Here is a 19,735-nt window from a genome sequence, read left to right as displayed (position 1 = left end):
ACGATAATTTTTTATTATTAAGACGATTTTAATATACTTTTATTGCTTAAGTTTTGGTTAGCTTTTATGCACAACCCCATAAGCGGCAACACTTTAATCACCATCCGTGTTGAAATAAAAGTTATTGTATTGTATTTTACTAGAATGTCTTGTAATTTGCGCGGATGCATCTATATGTACTGTTAACAGCCTGTAGCTAATACTACTCTGAGTTTATCCTGATGCCTTAGTCGCGCGGCGACGCCTTGATTGCAAATCCTTAAATTATAAAATTTGTTCTTGACCTAAATTTCCTTCGCTTCTGGTGTGGCCATACAACCTGCTACAGAACCGTCACTCACCACTCTTAGGTGCCTGATCATGACTAGGCGCTTGATTTCTAAGAGGGTGATTTCTAGGCAAGTAGGGGTAGTGGGGCGTCTGGCGTCGGGACATATCTTTGCAAAAAGCCTGCTGGTCTTTCAGAGGCTGTTTGCCATCCAGATGTAGAGGTTTAGTTTGCTGGTCAGCAGTCGTGGGGTTGTAGTATCTGGATATCTGATTTGATTGATTGCTTATTGGGTACTGCTTGTGAGGAGCTTGGCTTCTTCGTTTCTCATTGCTTGAAACTTGGTAGTTGGTCGATAGGTTGTTAGGTATCTGTTTACTACGGCGATGATTGGTAGGTGGATGTAGCAGCTTCCTGGCGTTTTGATTTTGAGATGGCTGGCTACTACACAGATGGCTAATTGGAACAGTGGTTGGTAGAACGTTAGGCATTTGGACATTAGAAGGCTGGATACTAACTCCATGATTTCTTGACCCATAATTTTCGCTTTCTTGGTTAATAAAAGTCTGGTTATTAGCCGTGTTATTGCAGAGCTCCTGGTTTGTACGCGGCTTGTATCTAGATACCTGCTTCTCCACCAGGTGGTTGGAGGGTTTGTGTTTTCCTCGCTCTTGATTTGTTCGTCGTTGGTTTCTAGGTAGCTGGTTAATTTGTGCCTCCTCGTTAGATGACTGATTCCTTTGTGGTTCATAGCCTTGTAAGCAGTCTCGGCCTACAAGGTGGTCTCTGCTGGCCACGTGACTAGAAGGCGGCTGGCTGCAAGACCCCTGTTTTCTAAATTTTGCCTCACCATTGCTTAGTTGCTTTTGAAGTCCATGGTTTCCAGGAATTGCGTTGTCACTAACTTGACAACTTGGCCATTGGCCGTTTTCGCCGTGTGACTGATTATCAAGCACAAGTCTTGAAGATTCCCTGTAACTGGATGGAGGTGATGAGTTATTACAGTTGTTATTGTTATACTGCTTGATCAGGAGCTTGCCTTTGTTTTTCGATTCGGTAGTAGCTTCTGAGTCTATGGTTGGAGATGAGAGGCGTCCCTCCATTTTGCTCATTGTTGATTCTTGGTCTCCATGCTGATCTAAGGTTGAAGTGTCTTCCCCCTTTCAAATAATAATAAAACAAGGTTTAATAATGCCGTAGATAACAGTTTGCTATCGTGTTAGTGATCTTTCAACGAATGAAGACAATAAAGAGGATCAGGAAAACTTAACATCTTCAGTGTCATGGCTTAAAGAATATGTTCGTAATTTACCAAAGCAAAATGACCTACCGAACAGCCAATGCCAGGGCTAACTAACAAAAACAACAATTGTTTACTTCACAATGAATAATATCGCTCAATAAAAGGGACTCCAAGACAGTCTTAGATTCTGGATTCCGCGCCGTGAATCCCGGATTCCAGTTACTCTATTCCAGTCTTTTTCAGTGGAACTTGAATTCTGAATTCCAATCGTTAGTGGGATCCGAATTGCTTGAACTGTATTCCGGATGAATCACAGGATCCTGGATCCCACAACCAAAAATTTCCCGGATACCGGAATCCGCTTTCCCTTACATGGGACGAATAATGTCTTTTAGTATCGATCACTGAGAAGTAACTAGTTGACTAAATTAAACCAGGTGTGAAAACTGGATCAAAGACCCAACTCATTCTCATAGAATTAAATAACTGTGTCGTACCTCCTCCTCTTCGTTCACGTTATATCTTGATGTCAAACGTCTAGTGACAGCATATGACAGAATTCCCAACGGAGTCAGTGCAAACGGCAACATTGCTAACACTGTCATACCAACGGTCGCCGCATATCTATGACAGTAGTCTATATAAAGAGATAGACATATAAGAAAGAATTAACAGTTCAGTCTGAGAATTGTCCGTCTACTGCAAAGCAGAGAATGGGCTTGCGATTGCTGAATAGCTCCCGAAATATAGGTATACTTTTTAGAAGCTTTTACTATGCACTAAGAATCAGTAGTTGTGTAGCTCTGATTGGCTGAGAGAAATACTACACTTTTCAAAAGATGTAAGCATTGGATTCAAAATGCTCGTGAAGGGACTGATTTTAAGTGATCTTGGTTTGAGATTGAACACAGCTTATAGCTGGATGCGACCACGTACTTATTTCTCTGCATTTCGTGGATACAACGTCCTGTAAATTAGGAGGAACATGATGAAGCACATGTACAGAATTTGCATGGGTCCAAATTGTTGGAGGGAATAGCCCAGGGGGCCAGAAATCTGAGTGGAAATTGACGGCGTACTACGAATGAACTGATTAGAAGAAAACTTACGTGCTCCTTTAAATTGAGACTGACATTTGACTTTGTAGATCTCTCTTGACTTAGCTTCCCTTCCAAGGAATATGAAGGTGAGATGTAGACCAAGTACTCCGGCTATTAAACAAAACACCAAATGAAGAGAAATCTGTGGAAAGATAAGAAATGCACCAAAATAAAACGCCATGCAGTTTATGCATGAAGCTTAAAAGTTTGCTCTCTGTTGTCCCTGTGAATTCTTCTAAAGTACATCTTTTAGTCTGATAACTGAGTGAGTTAGGTGCTAACACCGGGGTAAAAAAAAAAAGAGCGCTGAGTGGTTTGCTCTATGCCAAAAAGTACATTTAAATGATCACTATGGGTCTACCTGCAGTTTTAAACTTTTGAACATTATTAGAGGGAATATAGGTACAAAACATGTTATTCAGGCATCCATGACCTGGAGTTGCTTCTGTAGGAGGAGAACCAGCCAATTTCTCAAGAGCTGGTGTAATATGTATAGCACGCTCTGGATTCTGGCAGCAGCAAATTTCTCAATGCCTATACTTACCTAAATATACCATAGATGAGGTATGGTAGTTCCTGTTGATAACCGATATACTAATTACCCTCTAATTTTTGGTGATAATTATCATGATGATGATAATTCTAAAGCATGAAAAAAAAAACATTGGTAGGGAAGCTTAAAAGTTTGCTCGTTATTAACTGATCAGAGCATGTGGTTTCGGTTTCATGACCATGATCAATTATTGCGCTATCTGCTGACGAGGTTTGACCCGTGACCATTGCTTTTCTCGCTTACCATACAGTTCTTTCGCATTCGTCCTCCTACCATGCCGGAAATTCCAGCGATTAATATCTAAAAACGAAAAATGATAATAACAATAATGACCAAATGAATAACAAGCGAGAAGTGCCGAGTCATTGTTGTTTTTTAGTTCTGCTAATATTACTGGTGATTTTCCCAATTTAAGCCTCTTGACGAAGCTGATATTATTTGCCCCTTCATAAGATGCGCTATCACTAACAATAACAGACATATTTTATTGCTTTTGAAGAGTAGAAAAACAAAAGCATTGGATGACAAATGAACGTTATAAACCTTTGTAAGATCGAGACAGTGATGTTTGAAGCTTCTACTCTGGGCCTATGATTCCTTTTTGCAGTGTATAGTGACTGTAGTATCCGTCCACAATTCATTACAATAAAGTGATGTTTTCGACGTCAAGACTGATCATGATCACGGATGCATGAAAATGTAGTTTTGCCTTGGCCCTTTCATTAAACATACTGACTTGTGAATACGTACAGTTTGAGATCTCATTTTTTAGTTCAAGAGACGAATGAAAAGCACTGCTGTTATTAGTTCAAACTCAAACAGTTTTAAACAAAACCAGCAAGATGCAATATCAGTAATACATGTGAGAGTAAGAAATACATCTACTATAAACTAAATGATTCAAATGTCATAATCTGTTTGTGTGATACGTCTTAACAAACTTATTTAGTCATGCTGTTTCTTGTTTGTGTTGCTTACCGGTACTCCTGCAAGCATTGGTGGTAGACTGAGGCTTTCCTCGTATTCTGATAACTTAAATGCGACACCGAAACATGAAAGGCCCAATGTAAAGGCGAAAAGTCCCGATACCATGGGAATACGCCATTTATTGTCTTCGCTCATCAGTTTCAGTCTCTGACACATTTTCGTCTCTGTTTTGCAATATAACTTGCTTGAACCGCAGCTCTTATTGAATTGTCTAGTCCCTTTTCAAATCTCTTAACTCCACAACATACCAGAAGCCTACGACTGGCTCAAATTAACATACTTAAAGCGATACGTTGCATAAAGGCGAATATCCTAAAACGGATGTCAGCCTCTTTAAGTCAACAGATACCGATAATTTATCCAAGAATCTATTGGAAGACTAAACTCTAGCAAAATATCGTGAACCTTCGACGTGATGGGAAATCACGCACTGGCTAATACACAGAGCATTGAGAAGATAAAATAAGTTACAGTGGAACCCCGCCTTACAGCCACCTCGTTGTTACGACCACTTTTTTTGGCTGCCTGGCAAAAACCGCCATAAATCTTCTTGTAAAACACCCTTGTTAATACGGCCCATTGTTTTTGGTGCATTGGTGGCAGTATTAACGGGGTTCCACTGTAAAGGGATATAAAGGAAAAATTGGAAATAAAGAGCCCGGGCGTAAAGGCTAATATCTTAAACGTCCTCCTACCATCCATTTCAAGCACGTTATGCGCTGGACACCACATCTGCCGGCACAGAAGTGGACAAGACACTGACAAGACTTCAGTTGCGGTCAAAAGCTTTTATTAGTTTTCAATTTCATCTGGATTTTATGTTCAAAATTTTGCTCATAGTAAAAATTTACTGCTTAGATAAATCTGCACAAGTCTATACTTGATATGTCGATATCAAATTTGTTTTGACCATTGAAAAGTTTTGTATGCGACTGTGAGAAAATACATTAATAAAAAGATATGTTGATAAGAGCAATTAATATTCAGCATTAGCTAGCATTCAAGCAAATTTTACTGGAGGCGCAGTTTGGGTTGCAGAAATTAAGATTAAAATATAAATTAGTTTTCCAGAAAATGTGCTAGAGAAATATGAGGGGACCTGTTTTGTGATATATTACAGTTAAAAAGCAATTATATTTTGATAATTATATTAATCACGCAGTAAAGACAACAATCGTACGTATGTGCATGGCCGTCGATGGGCAGCTACATATATTTTCCATTTGGGACAAATACAATTGTCCAAATAAATGCCCAAGTGGCAAAGTTAGTGGTAAGAAAAACTAAAAAAAGAGAGAAAAACTAGCTGTCCAGTAGGAATCTTGCGCGTTCTGGTGGTAGGGATTGGCACATTGATAAGTTATTGACGCAGTCCTTGCCATGCGCTGAGGAAACTGTAGTAGAACATTTAGTGGGAAACGAACGTAGGTTTTGTGACAGTCTGATTTCCAGCGACCTAACACTTGAATCTCCTAGTCAGCAAGACCAGCTAAAGAAGCAGATGTGGCGCCACCGATCCCAAAGTTGTGTCCGCTATAAGCTGTAGGATCTACACCAATAAGTCGCAGTAAGTGAGACACAAAGTTTAACGGGTGTAGCCTGTTCAAGGCCTGGTAATTCTCTAACAGGAAAGAGCGGCGAATCCTTGGACATCCTTATTCCTGTTGTCAATGTTAATTCTGAGTCTTATTTAGAGCCTACTGGTCATTCGTTTTCTCTGCAAATTCCGAGGGTTGATGTTGTTTCTAACATTTTGTCGAAAATTGATGAAAAGAAAGCCACCTGTCTTGGCGGATATGATTCCGAGTAAGTTGTTGAAAATGGCTGCTTACCCTCACCCAAAAGTCTGGTTAAAAGCCTGGTGAGCCTGGTAAACCATGGTTGAACCAGATTTACCGGGCTTTTGACAATTAACAAGTAAAATTGAAAGCCTGGTTGAGCCTAGTTTTACCAGGCTTTCAAGGTAAGCATGGTTATAATTCACCATGAAAGTCTGGTAACTCAGGTCTCGACTTAAAAATCCTAACTAGAAATGATTAGTTAGTCTGGTATTACCAGGCTTTTCTGGTAGGCCTGGTTGGAATTTTCCAACTCAAAAGCCTGGTAAGCCTGGTTTAACCAGGGTTTTCTGGTAAATCTAGTTTAAACTTTTGACCCCAAAAGCTTGGTAAGCCTGGTTTACCAGAGTTTCCTGGTAGGCCTGGTTAAAATCCCCTACCTCAGAAGTATGTTAAGCCTGGTTTATCCAGGGTTTCCTGGTAGGCCTGGTAAAATCTCCCACCTCAAAAGCATGGTAAGCCTGGTTCTCCCAGACCTTTTTCTAGCAATCTGGTTTAATTTAAACCTTAAACGCTTGTTAAGCCTGGTTGACAATGACAAATCATAAAATATGTAAACAAAGGACAAAATGTAAACAAGGTTTAGTTTCTTCAGAACAAAATGCAAGCATATCTGTCGTTTGATTTATTATTTTTATATAGACCGCTGTAAAATGATCAAAGTTTTGGACCGACAGTATCGAAATTAATTGATCGAAAATTTTCCATTCGTGCAGTTCATGAGACAGTCGTAGTTTTTACACTATACAGTTAAGGATCTCCGATGAAAAGGGCGTTCTTGATTAACCGTCCAGAAAATAATACTTAATTATTTTAATGAGCGACATCGAAGACTATCTTGTATCAACAACTAAATAAAACAAGTTGTTTCTGAAATAGCAAAGTTACTTGGCAACCTGTTTCTTGCCACTCTTACAACTCACACAAGAAGCTAGCTCGCTGTCAAATGACCAAATTCTTAGACACACTGTCGGAAAGAAGCCGGTTCAAAAAACTTTACCTCCGATTATTAGTGCAGTTTTTGCAGTGCAGTTTTTGCCAGCGCTACTCTTAGCTTGTTTAAACTATCAGGTTCAAGTTTTATTTTAACGACATTAAAGATCCGCTTAAAAATATTGGTCTATAATTTTAGTTTTTGATTAAACACATTGTTTTGAAAAACAATAAATTACCTGGCAACTTTCTATCCTTACAAAGCAAGTTAGTTACTCATAACATTCACAAATTGACGTACCTTTTCTCCGTGAAATCTGAAAAGAAAAAGAAATATGGGATGACAAGAACCAAACTGTCACCGATGGAGTTTTACCGATCTGTTGTGCGAAATAAGCGTTACAAAAGGTAACAACTATTACCCCTTCTCCTCTATTTAACACATATGTGTTATGGATTAACAATAAACACCATTCACTTTTCGCAGTTGACTGATATCATTAAGTATAATATGTGCATCACAGAAAAGAACAGGCAGTTTCACTCAGACTTGCATCGGTTGTTCACTGCCAACCTCGTACGTAACATCGGCAAGTATTTCTTTGGTAAGTTCGACTTGGGATTAAATTGTCTTCCGTCAGTACTGAAAAAGGGCCATTTTACACTAGAGTTAATTTTTTAACCAGTGGGAATGTCTGATTAACCCAAAATTTATCTTAAAAATCTCAGGTTTTTTTTCAAGATGAAGGAACTGAGCAAGTATTTTTAGTAGATTGGTCAATTTAAAGCAAATTGTAACTAAAAACCGAAGGAAAATGTTGAGAGGACAATAGTTTTGTGGTATTTGGTGCATATAACATCTTTATACCGATTTTTTGTAAGAATTACTGGCCTTTTTTCAACTTATAAGTTTGTTCCTTGCAATTGTTCAATATATATCTCGATGGAATAAAACGAAATAAAAACACTGCTGAGTAGAATCAGGGGCACTCAATGGATCTGTTCCTCAAAATATCTGTTCTTCAGGCACATTTTTGCTGGCTGGGAGATGTGGAAGAAATAATAGTCCTTGGAAGGAAAGTTTTGCTGGGAAAAAGATAATTCAGGGTGTGAGAGGGGATTCGAAGTCTAGAATAGCTGCTACGGGTTACTTGTATGGGTTACTTACCACTCAAGATCTGAATTGTGCCCTATGAAACTTCCCAGTAAGTCGGGTTGGAGGTTGTAAGTTTGCTGGCTGGGAACTCTTCCATCAGGCTTGCTGAGAGTGAGGAACAGATAATTTTTTTCCAGCAGTCTCCCAAAATGCTTAAAATAGTCTCAGAAAACTTTATTCACGCTTTGTTGTTGTTTTTAGGTCTTTTTCTCAAAATTTCCCGTTGGGTGCCCCCGTAGAATGAAGCTTATAAATGTCTTTTTGTGTCTTGTTTATCGTCGTTTCATACAGAGAGCAGAATATGAGAATGCTGTGTATATTTTTGGGGTTGCTGTTGATTTTGGTGCCTTCCACAGGCGAAGATTTACAAAAATTGGACTTATTCGAGCTAGTCGAAGTAAGAAACAAGTGTTATCATCATCATTATTATCACAAATTTCTGTTATCATTATTATTATTATTATTATTTAAAAAAATTATTATTATTATTATTATTATTATTATTATTATGATTACTAAGATATGCTCACTTAAAAATTATGCCGTAAATTATAATACGCAAACGAGTTCTAGCCAATCAGACTGAGTAGCGAACGATCCTTTTCACACGTGAAAACCGTGACACGTCCAGTCAGAATTGAGAACGAAGTTTTTTTTCACATGAGAGAAAAATCATGCATCCAATCAAAAGCCAGATTCACCCTGTTCCCGCCTTTTCAAAGCTGCCTCCAGCGCCAACGCTTCACTGGGATAAATTTTTGGAGTCCATACAGGAGCGTTTTCTCCTAAAAAGTAAACAGCACACCGGAAATTACAATTGCAATCGCCAAATTCAACAATCCGGATTTTATATTTACCTCATTCTATTACACATTAGGTGTGCACAAGAGAGGATATCCTCTCTTGGTGTGCAGCAAATAGCACTGGATTAAAATTCACAGTTTGATATGTTTATTTTAAGAATCTTCATTGCTTCTCTGGACTGCTCAGCTTCTTATCAAAGCAATAACAAGATAGAATGCGAATTCTCCCTGACTAACAAGGGGCTTCAGGATTATTACGTACTAAAATTGAACACGCCTCTGCAAGGTCATCCTTCCGATTGCCTGAGAGTCACTCGAAATGGTAAGATGATAGAATATGATGGCATATTCGTCAGACGCAGGAACCTACCAGGTCCAGCTGATTTCTTGCTTGTTCCAGCAGGAAAGACTGTTTCAGCAGCTTATGATGTTTCTACTGGATATGACATGAGTGAAGGCGGAACCTACAATGTGGCAGTAGACACGTATATAGAATTTGTAGAGGGTAGCGTTAACAAGGGTATCAATGAACTTGGGAATTCAGCCATGCACTTAAAAACATATCATTTGTCTTCTAAGGCTGTAGTGTTTAAAGTCACTGAAAATCGGTTTAGGAAAACTCTCGGACAACAAGCACGTTTTTTAGAAAAAAAAGATAGACTTACTGCTATTATTTTCTCTAACAGAAAAGCACAGGAAAACGGAAAGCTTGGTTATAAACGTAGCCAAGATGTAAATATTCCGCGTGATCCTACTCAAAGGGGGAACTGAGCAACAAAGGGCAGAGTTATTAGAAGTTCACCGTGCCTCATATCATTACGTAGTGGCGGCCATTACTGATCTTAATAACAGCCCCGAAAGAGTAAAAAAGTGGTTTGGATCTGCACGCAGCGATGAGGCCGACAGGGTCTTTAAAGTGATGAAGAATTCATTAGAAAATGACGTTTTCACTTACAATTTTAACTGTAAACCTGAGTATAGATTAGCTTATGCGTACACGTATTTCAACTCGCATTTAATTTTTATTTGTCCAGCTTATCTCCCTCAAGGAATATTTTCAGGGTCCGAAAATAAAGTAGGTACCATTGTACATGAAATAGCCCATGCAAGAGTTTCGAAACGTGACATAATTTTTGGTCGTTGGGGCTGTAAAAACCTGGCTAGGGATGAGCCATATAAAGCTCTTAACAACGCTGATAATTACCCATATTTTGTGGAAACGCTGTACCCTTTCAACAGCGGAGTAGACGCAGCGACCACAACGCCAGATGGTTCTACATATTTGTTTAAAGGAAACTTTTTGTCAGATTTAAAGATAATGTTTCTAGCTTTTCGCCTCGTTGGCCAGTTTTGTTTAAAGAGCGCTTTGGAAATTTGCCTGCCAAGTTCGGTCAAGGATTTGACAGTTTTCTTTGTCTAAAGACATTTGGCTATTCTTATGCCACAAAAGGCAGTGATTACATTCGTTTTAAAAGCACAAACTCGCCAGTGATTTCTAATGGCTACCCCGCATCTCTTCAGGCGGGATGGGGCGTATCTTCAGATTTTTCCCTAGGTTTTGATTCTTCAGTTCAGCTTTCTAATGGTGTCACCTACGTAACTAAAAAGGACTCGTTCGTGAAATACTCTGATAATTCAGCATCTTCTGTAAACAGTGGTTATCCCAAGAAGCTCGACAGTGGGGAATGGGGAGATTTGCCAGGAAACTTTAAAAGTGGATTTGATGCGATGACTGTCTTTCAAAATAAAAAACTTCATGTGTTCAAGGGGTCCGAGTACATTCGATACAGTCATTTTCCAACTATTGATTTAGGTTATCCTTCACCAATCAAGGGAAACTAGGGCGACATTCCTCAAGATTAATGCAGTAAGAGTGTTTTACAATGGTTCAATGTTTTAGCTTAGTACACATTAGTAGATGTGGATCAAATGATATGGTATGGTATGGTATGGTATGGTATGGTATGGTAACTTTATTTACACACGGTATTTCCTTCAGGTACATTTACATTCAAGTATAGAAAAACTAACTTCCTAACTAATCTAAAATCTAAGACAAAAACTAAAATAATAAAAATGAAAAGAAAACACCTGCTTTTCAAGGAGGCCGTGTGTAAAAACAGAATATCGCTAGTTAAATTATTCGGTCAATCGAAATTTATGTCTCTTAATTTTCCCTTAAATATACTAGGGGATGTCAATTGGTTGACAAATGCAAGATAATAATAATAGTAGCAGTAGTAGCAGTAGCAGCATCGGCAGTAGTAGTAGCAGTTGTAGTAGTCGGCAAAGCTTCTATAAATGTTTGAGATATACAGTTGAACGCCATTAACCGGCCACCTTCGGGGTACAACCAAGTGGTCGCTTAATGGAGGTTGGCCGCCCAAAAGAGGCTCGTCAGAAACTAAGTTGGCATAATCGTAAGCAGAGACATCACTTTATTTTGAAACGAACATGCGAAGGGAGCAGCATACTAGTCTGCAGAAAGTCCTCACCTCTTTCGATCTCGGGTTGTATTTTTCTTCATCATATTATTGAAATAAAGCCAAACTAAGAAAACGAAAAAAAGAAAACGTCTGTTTATATCCTGACGTCAGTTTTGAAGAAACTCTGCAAGAGGTTAGCTTTTTTTAAGAACTCAGAGATATTTTGAGTGAATAAAAATTTACAATTACTGTATTCGACTTTCGTATGATGTGAAGAATTATGCTGTTTTCGGCCTTCAGCCTCGGTGGATAACATTCTACTTGATCGGCATAATTCTTCACATCATACTCAGCCTCGTTTAATAATTGCTAATTATTATGTACTTTGACTTGGGGTGCTAGGGTAAGTAATGTGGATACCATACTGCAGTCAACTCTTGTTTTTGCGGACTCGAGTTTAGTGTCCTCATTAGCGAGAGTCCGTAAAAGCGGGACTGGTGTATTTCAGTCAAATGTCTGTAATTTATTTTTTCCTGGGATTTAGCTGCTGTCCCTGCCTCGTACCCAGGCCAGTTCGCGCTATCCGAGTTTTTCCCGACAAGCTTGACAGGTGACGTCACATCGAAATCGTCGAGGACATCTGGGAACAAGGCTGCTGCTGTTCGTATTATGATCGGGGTGTTCGTTATATCAGGGTGTCCGCAAGGCAAGAGTTAACTGTATGGGAAAGGGTAAAAACATAAGGATGGAGCGCAGATAGACTGAATTGTCATGTCAAGTATGTCTCCTGTTTTATATCAAAATAAAACATCAGTGCAACATCTCTAAAGCAACAAATCAGTGAATAGTGAATGCAAGATGGTGTGGTGCAAAAAGCTCAGTGTGTATTGAGTATAGATTTAAGTAAATCCAGTTGGATTTTAGCCTGCGAACGGCAGACGTTTCTCCTCGCAACGTCCCCCAGCGGCGAAGAGCGAGGAGAAACGTCTGCCGTTCGCAGGCTAGTTGGATTTTTGAAAACGTAGTTAGCGAATTGCAGCTATTTGAATTTAAAAAAAAAAGCCAAAAACGCAATTTTCTTGCGTCCGGTAAACTCGAAAATCACAACAGAGAAGAAAAATGAGAGGAAAAATGGAAAGAGCAGAAAAAGGGAAGGAAGGAAGGAAAGAGAAAAAGGCAATTGGGCTGATTCTAGCGCAGCCACGTTATTTTACATGGCCTCTGTTTCAAAACGAGGGTAGGTGCTCAGTCTTTGATATGGAAATCATTTTTCATTCTCATGCAAATAAAACTCACCTGCATAAGAAAGGGCCAAGAAAGGTTGTGCAACCTCGTTCCCAGGGTTCTCTCCTACCCGCCCTACGGAGCGAGAGGTGCACCTAGCCACACTTTGAAAGTGAGGGTTTTTGGAACTCGGAATGGGCCTATTGGCCAGAAGATCCAAAAGATACGTGCAAAAAGGCCGTTTTAGTCTAAAACGGCCGATTCGACTTGATTTGCACAATGTTGCGGAAAGATCTAACTGCAGGGTTCGTACAGAGTCTTTAATTCTTGAAAAAATCTTGAAATTTGCCTTACAATTTTCCAGATTTGAAACAAGTCTGGAAAATGGAGATAACGTCTGCAAAAATGGTAAAAAGTCTGGAGGGTTTTTGTTTTAAGTGAAATTTGTTTCGCTTTGGTCAAATTTTGCTCAATCTCACCCGTACGTTTGCAGCGCATCATGAAAAAGGCTTTGTTGATGCTTCAGTTTTTTAAGGTTCTCCGGCTATTTAGCATCTATTTAATAATCTTGAGTTCGGGAAAAGAAATTATTGTGTTGGAAAAGATTCTGGAAAAAGTCTTGAATTTTGGATCCAAAAATCTGTACGAGCTCTGTAGCTGGATTTGCTAAAACCTACAGGAAACTGAAACTACATTTGCTGCTATTTGACCAGTGGCTAAAACGTGAGTCTTGGGGTCTGACAAGTCCGACAAGCTGACAGGCCAAGAAAAAGGACAAGAAAAGTAGAGATAGTAAGAAGAAAACGATTGCTCTCTAAGTTTTTCGATTGTCTGCTTTGGAGAAATCTGATTGGGCGCAAGGACTTTTTCGCAGCAACATTTTTAAAAATACTTCTTGTCTACACTGTTACTGACCACAGAAATGATGCACAATGTTTACAACTCATGAGACGCACGTAAAAAACTCTAACGTATATTATGATCTATAAGAGTAGAGACAATAGAAAATCGTTCTTATTTAGTTCTTTTTTTTTGGCGGCCTACAGTAATAAAAGAGCCTCTCTGTGGATACCGGCGGACGTCGTTGTCGTCGCACGTTTTGTATCAAATCGTCGGATTTTCAACGAAATCGTAGCATGTCAAGAATTTTTTGGCGAGGTAATGCCACAAGCGAGCTCAGTGCAACCACAACGATAACTAACGTTGCCACACTTGATCGGAATGGTATCATCGCTTAAATCTGGAAGATCGTCGTTCCAATCAATAGCGATCGTCGGAATTACCTACAGAGAGTCTCATAAAACGTCCATTGACGGCGAAGTGCCTTGGAAATCGCGCAGGCAAACAAAAACAAATTCCGTCACTTCCATGGCTAGGTCTGTACTATTATAGCCCGTTGCTCTCCGCCAATGAGCTTGTAGGAAATCACTCAGTTACTTTAAGACTATCCACTAAATGTACAAGATCAAAAGGCTACGAGTTGTCCCTTATTCAGTTCTGCTCGCTTGGGTATTTTACCCCAAAGAAAAATAAGCGACCAGTAGTAGCCTATAAGATGTTGGATTGCTGCCAATCTGATATTGAAGATTATAATATGCTCTTTCTCCGTTCACTTGTGCCATATATTTTGTGCTTCCTTATATTTGTTGATATATTTTCATCGTGAGCTGAATAAAATAAATATTAACATAACGTACATAACAATATACTCCCTATAGAGGCCAAAAATCATCATTAAAAAAGGGTCAATTTTGTCAGTTTTAGCAAAAAGACATTCTAAGAATGCTTGATCACGCACTTGCGTTAGCATAGACATTATTTTCTGTTTTGTCCAAAATCAAGCGCAGTCTTGAATGGTTTGCGCTAATTGCAACATTTGACATTTGTCATGGTTTGTTAGGAGATTTGACGCCCATTAGATGCCTTCAGTACTGAAATTGAAAGAATCTTGCCCTTGAAGTGTTCACATCTGACACTACAGAGAGAATGATCTCCATGAAACCAGCTGTGTCTGTATTTCTAGCAGATCATGGCAACAGACCAATCAAACTTACCAGGCAGTTTAAAGATGGGAACAATTTCAAGGTCAGATACCCGGAGGGGGGAGGTACTTTGGGAATTTCTGGGTGGGGATGTGCTGCTGGGACCCTAGAACCCTTAACCTATACCAGAGCTAGTTCAGCTGAATTTTGCTACCCTATACTAGAGTAAACCCCCAAATCCCCCCTATCCTAGAGTAGCTGTTTCCCTAGTCTAGATAAAATCTTCAACCAACTGATCAGTTTCCTGAAAAATGATACCCTATTCTAGACCCAAACGCTCTGATTTATATACCCTATCCTAGAGTAAACTGCTTGAAAACCATACCCTTCACAGCAGCACATACCTATATAGCCCATATATGGCAGTACCCCACCCCCTCCCCCCCCCCGGGGTCAGATGAAAGGGACAAAAGGCCTTAATCAGGCTGTGATTCATTCCCTAAGTGTTTATCATTACTACTATTGTCAATGGTAAAAATAAAGCTGGCTGGCCATGCCCGCTGGCTTCCATAACCATTCCCAGATGTGTTACAGCATTCTTGTACTGGGGTCACATTGTAAAATAAAATCCCCACTAGTGATTGCTTCTCTTAATTGACCAACAAATCTTGCTATTATGGGTGGTTCTTTTACGGGAGTGTTCTCATAATATTTCATTAAGTGTGACTCAAAAAAAATAATTACATATAATTTAGTGTAGACTACATCTAACACAGTTAATAGGCTGTAAAAACACAAGACTGTATATCAATCAGAATGCTGTAACATATCTGGGACCTTTTTGACCCAATAAATGTGGTATTTTACGAATTCAAATTCTTGTTTTTTGAAAACACAAGAAAGAGTAAAAAAAATATGGCTTATTAACTCTATCATGATCATGAAGACGAGTGGCTTGGGTCTTCTCCAGTATGGTAGTTTCATTTGCATGAATGCAAAAGCCATTCATCTCTACAGGCTTGACTACTTTAAAAATTCTTACCAGACACTTACACTGTATTTACCTGTGTATGCATTATTATTTTTACAAAGTTCACCGCACAGATTTTAGTTAAAGTTGTTATGTGCAGCCATTAGCATTGTCACCCTCTGTTTTGAAGAAGCTATGTGATAAAAATTTTTGGTTTTCTGGTGTTTCCAGAGCTTGCTCTGCTTCTCTGATGTCTGTGTGAATAGCATCTATGAGAGATTCTGAAAATTGAAAGTGACTAATTGAAGCCTGGTTTTCATATGTCGGGAAAATCCCAGACGATCGGGGCTTTTACTTTTTGCCGACCGTCCCAGATATATCGGATAATCGCCACAATTCTGTCTCTAATTCCACCGATGAATTTGGCCAGAAATGGAAAGTGCGCAAAAAATTGAAACTTGCGTGATGGGGGGACTGAAGCCCACCAATTTGGGGGATTGGTAATGAGCGAAATCCATCGCCGACATCCCCGATGATACAAACTTGAGTTTTCATTTGTCGAGCATGATTGCCGACCATTGCAGAAATCTGGGACGCGTCGGGAAAATAGAAACGCTCCCGATTCTCCAGATTTGTCCCTGCCCATCCCAGACGATCAGGGATATCTACGATTTCAAGTTTTCATTAGTCTGCATAATCTGGGACAGTCGGGAAACAGTAAAATCCTCGATCGTCTGGGATTTTCCCGACATATGAAAACCAGGCTTAAAAATACAGTACAATATACATCATTACTTTTATTACTTAAAGAAAGAAATTGTGGGTGGCATTAGAATTCTCTTTCTTCCAAATCATATTGAACAGTCTTGCTCTTGTATGCTGGTGGACGGCCGACTTCAAGCAAGTCCTTGATGACTGGTGGAGTTGTAATTCAATGTCAACCCTGCTTGCTATGGCAGCTCAGTGATTAACACATCCAAACTAGAACTCAGAGGGTCATGAGTTCGATTCTCAACTGGAGCTCGGAATTTTTTCTGAGCTTTCTAGCAGGTGTTAGATTTCTCCTTCTTCCAAATTTAAAAATTCAAATTTCATAACAACACGATGATCGATTTAGATGAACTTCACTCAACTAACCTAATGATGGGAAGTCCTTTTCAGGTCGAATAAATCCTAAAATAACTACACTGAGCTCTGATCCATAGAAATCATCCTCAAATGTATGAATAATGTGTGTTTCCTGAAGATGAAAAAAAAAGAATCAATAATGTAAATGTAAAGGTAGCAACTGTTACTCGTCAAATTTTTCATGAACTTTAATCTCCTCTATGAGACTTGATCATTTTAAAATTATCAACAAATTTGCAAAATATAACAAAAATACTTTCTAACCATTGATTTTTTGGTGTTTTTGTAAAATGGATTCCATCCTACGCTCATCACCATTTTGTATACTGGTCCTCTGTCAACACTTGCCCAGCCATAGTAAATGCCAGTACTAATAGCCTCAGGAAGACTATCCACTACATTTGTTGGAAAGTTTGCTGGAAGATAAAAAACAAATAATTCACCTCTTCATACAAAATGTAAATCAAAGTGCTGGCTTAAGCAGCTGTACAGGCAACACATTCCAGCCACTTTTCATCCACGATTGTCGGAAATTAATGTCGCTCGTTTAAACACCATGTACCTGTATGAGCAGCTTGTCATGCAACAATATTTCTTTGTTTCAGGCCACAATATTTTTTGTGCATAGCACTAGACTCTTCTATTTCTGCAACATGTTGCTGCAACGAAATGTTTCCACACTAAGTTGAGCCCACAGGTGGTAAAATGAGCAAAACTGCTTTACAGCTCATAAAACAAAAAAAACGTTGCACAAAAGGTTGCCTGTCTTACGGCCCACATTACTGCACCTTTAATGTACTGGAAATGTTTTTTCCATAAACCTTGAAATGCATACATTTTTCAGGATTCAAATTAACTGTACATACATGTATGGATCATGGAGAATTGAGGGAGAATTTTGGTTAGAATGACAGGACTTCAAAAGCCTATTGGAGGTAATTGTACATTTATAACACTCGAAACATAGTGTAGTAACTTCATGTGTCAAACACAACATAACTAAAGACACATCCATGTACCAGAAGTAAGTACACAATAAACAACATTTGGACACATGCTGGGATTTTGTTCTGTGGGACTTTGTGTGTAGCACTTGCATTTGGATACATGTATTTGGAACACAAGTCGTTTTCTTAAAAAAAACATACTGTAAATCATTAACTAAATTTCAAGGCAAGAGTTAGAATTGAACAAACACCTTTCATGTTTGGAAAGCTGATTTTACAGCCCACATCACCTGCCCTACACCTGCACACGTCCCAACACCCTTCTTGAGCTGTCATCTAAAATGCTTTACACTGACATCCATAAATATACATGTATAGGGGGCCAGCTGGCAGTTAGGTTAAACAATAGTCATAGAGGATGACATGCACAGCTGTGAGCATGGACAAAGAATATCAAAACCTTCTAACTTATGCTCATGTTAATGTTATTCTTGGCAAGAAAATTATCAACTTAACCAAATAGGCCAACCTTATTGGTACTTATTTCACGATTTTGGAAAGATAGTATTTTGCAGGGTTTTATTTTCATGACTTCAATAAGCAAGTGTGAAAACTGGCATTAACCTTTGCAATTCAAGTACGTTCCATCCCATGACTGTGTATTCTATAGACTTCAAGCACAAAATTATTTTCAATAATAGAAAACAAGAAATTAAAGACCCAAGAAATTAAGTAGCATTAGGATTTTTGTATCTAGGCCTATGACCAATTGCATAGGCAGAGAGAAGCACAGCCTTCATCAAGAAACTCTGTTTTCTGCTTCTAATCAAGTTAGAACATCCTTATGCTTATGGACGGTATGCTGACGGTCTGTGGTTGTGCGAACTAGGTTAAATACAAAATTATGCATCCCAAATATAAAAATTCCACACTTCATTTTTGTACTATGACCAAACTATAATAACTCAAAAAGTTTGTCTCTCACAAAAACAACTTCGCGTCTTTAACCTGGGCGATAAATCAACTAAACTTCAACTTTGCAGAGGACGTAATTTTGTACTTGAAGTCTTGACTCGACAATATAAATGAATTGAATTGACAAGTTTCACTTTGTGCCATCATATCGATCTGCCATCCAACAACCAAATGAATTTTTTTTTAAAAAAATTAATTTGGTTCTGTGGTCTTGAAAAGATTTTAATGAATTCGTGTAGACTACACAGAAAGCAAAATTAAATTGTAAGTTAGTTTAAGCATGATATCACGAAAAGTTTCAACTCACCCGTTGGAATACCCAACTCCTTACTACCTCTCCCAAAACCTTTAACAACCTCCCCACGGGAAAAATGAGGAAAACAACTTGAAGTTATTTGGGAAGGCATTTCAGCCCTCAAACCAAGCAAGAAGAAGAGAAAAGAAGGAGAAGAATAATTACACCTGTGACAAGTTCCGATTAAAACGCACGAGTTACTGTTTTGTCCGGTCGCATCTCTCGTGTGGGAAACCGCAGGCCGTAAATTGCAGACAGTTGCGCAACAGTTGCGCAATAAAAACATGGCAAACTTGGCAAGCACCGAACGAGATTCATCAATAAATATTGAGGCATGATTGCACTGTATTGTACGAACTTCAAATAAATATTGAAAGAACACTTATTTTTACATAGTTATATCATAAAAGTTGCGCTTCTTAACCATGAAAAATTGAAAAGTAATCGAAAAGTCCAGAAGCTAAGAGATGCAGTCAAAAGTGTTTTGGAAATTAATGCTTACGATTGCTATAAATCTTAATGAACCCACCCTTTACAGTGGTTGATTACGAGACAATCAATACACTATCAACTACCTCCTTTCTAAATATAAAAAATCAAAAGAAGCTGGCTCTTTTTTATCAGAATAGTCACGCTGCGCGAATAAGTACCCCGACGTCCAAGACTCTGGCAGCGTAGAACAAAGTAACATGGAACGCTACAAAATCGAATCTAATAAAATTGCATACATGCGGTATACCTGTTGGAATGCCAAGCTCCTTTCCTCCCCGTCTCATTCCATTTACGACTGGAGCACGCAAAAAAAGAGGCAGAAATGCCAAAACGGATGAACTTGCTTGCGTTATATGACCCGTAGCAACCATGATCCTTGATAAAATGTTGTCACAGAGCTGGGTGTCCTGTGAAG

At 38.8% G+C, this 19,735-nt stretch overlaps 2 protein-coding genes across 3 annotated transcripts in view; both read right to left on the bottom strand.

Annotated features, from left to right (window-relative positions):
- LOC140935118 (uncharacterized) overlaps nucleotides 1-4,421 on the bottom strand; it is a 5,189-nt gene extending 768 nt beyond the window's left edge. The window contains exons 1-5 of the mRNA XM_073384653.1: nucleotides 4,143-4,421; nucleotides 3,408-3,464; nucleotides 2,621-2,753; nucleotides 2,009-2,148; nucleotides 1-1,428 (exon numbers count right to left, since the gene is read on the bottom strand). The exon at nucleotides 1-1,428 is cut by the window's left edge and continues 768 nt beyond it. Of these exons, the coding sequence (XP_073240754.1) occupies nucleotides 334-1,428; nucleotides 2,009-2,148; nucleotides 2,621-2,753; nucleotides 3,408-3,464; nucleotides 4,143-4,307 (1,590 nt within the window). The 5' untranslated portion in view covers nucleotides 4,308-4,421 and the 3' untranslated portion in view covers nucleotides 1-333. The remainder of the gene's footprint in view (nucleotides 1,429-2,008; nucleotides 2,149-2,620; nucleotides 2,754-3,407; nucleotides 3,465-4,142) is intronic.
- An 11,167-nt stretch (nucleotides 4,422-15,588) lies between these two features.
- Nucleotides 15,589-19,715, bottom strand: LOC140935117 (riboflavin kinase-like). 2 transcript variants are annotated; one of them, XM_073384650.1, is made up of 4 exons: nucleotides 19,568-19,715; nucleotides 16,876-17,027; nucleotides 16,621-16,723; nucleotides 15,589-15,764 (listed from the first exon to the last, which is right to left on the bottom strand). In XM_073384650.1, the coding sequence occupies exons 1-4, from the start codon at nucleotides 19,689-19,691 to the stop codon at nucleotides 15,634-15,636; spliced, it is 510 nt and encodes a 169-aa protein (XP_073240751.1). In that variant the 5' UTR covers nucleotides 19,692-19,715; the 3' UTR covers nucleotides 15,589-15,633. The 2 variants fall into 2 exon arrangements, with proteins under 2 accessions (XP_073240751.1, XP_073240753.1); XM_073384652.1 differs by lacking the exon at nucleotides 19,568-19,715 and adding an exon at nucleotides 18,841-19,041.
- Nucleotides 19,716-19,735: the final 20 nt, after the last annotated feature.

This window comes from Porites lutea, chromosome 4, assembly GCF_958299795.1.
Source record: "Porites lutea chromosome 4, jaPorLute2.1, whole genome shotgun sequence".
NCBI lineage: Eukaryota > Metazoa > Cnidaria > Anthozoa > Scleractinia > Poritidae > Porites > Porites lutea.
This window is presented reverse-complemented; position numbering and strand designations above follow the sequence as displayed.

Coding starts and splice junctions, on each gene's coding strand:
- LOC140935117 (XM_073384650.1), bottom strand. CDS start 19,691: ATGGTTGCTACGGGTCATATAACGCAAGCAAGTTCATCCGTTTTGGCA. Junction 16,724..16,875: donor AAAACACCAAAAAATCAATG/GTTAGAAAGTAT, acceptor TTTCATCTTCAG/GAAACACACATTATTCATAC. Junction 15,765..16,620: donor AAAGGACTTCCCATCATTAG/GTTAGTTGAGTG, acceptor TTCAATTTTCAG/AATCTCTCATAGATGCTATT.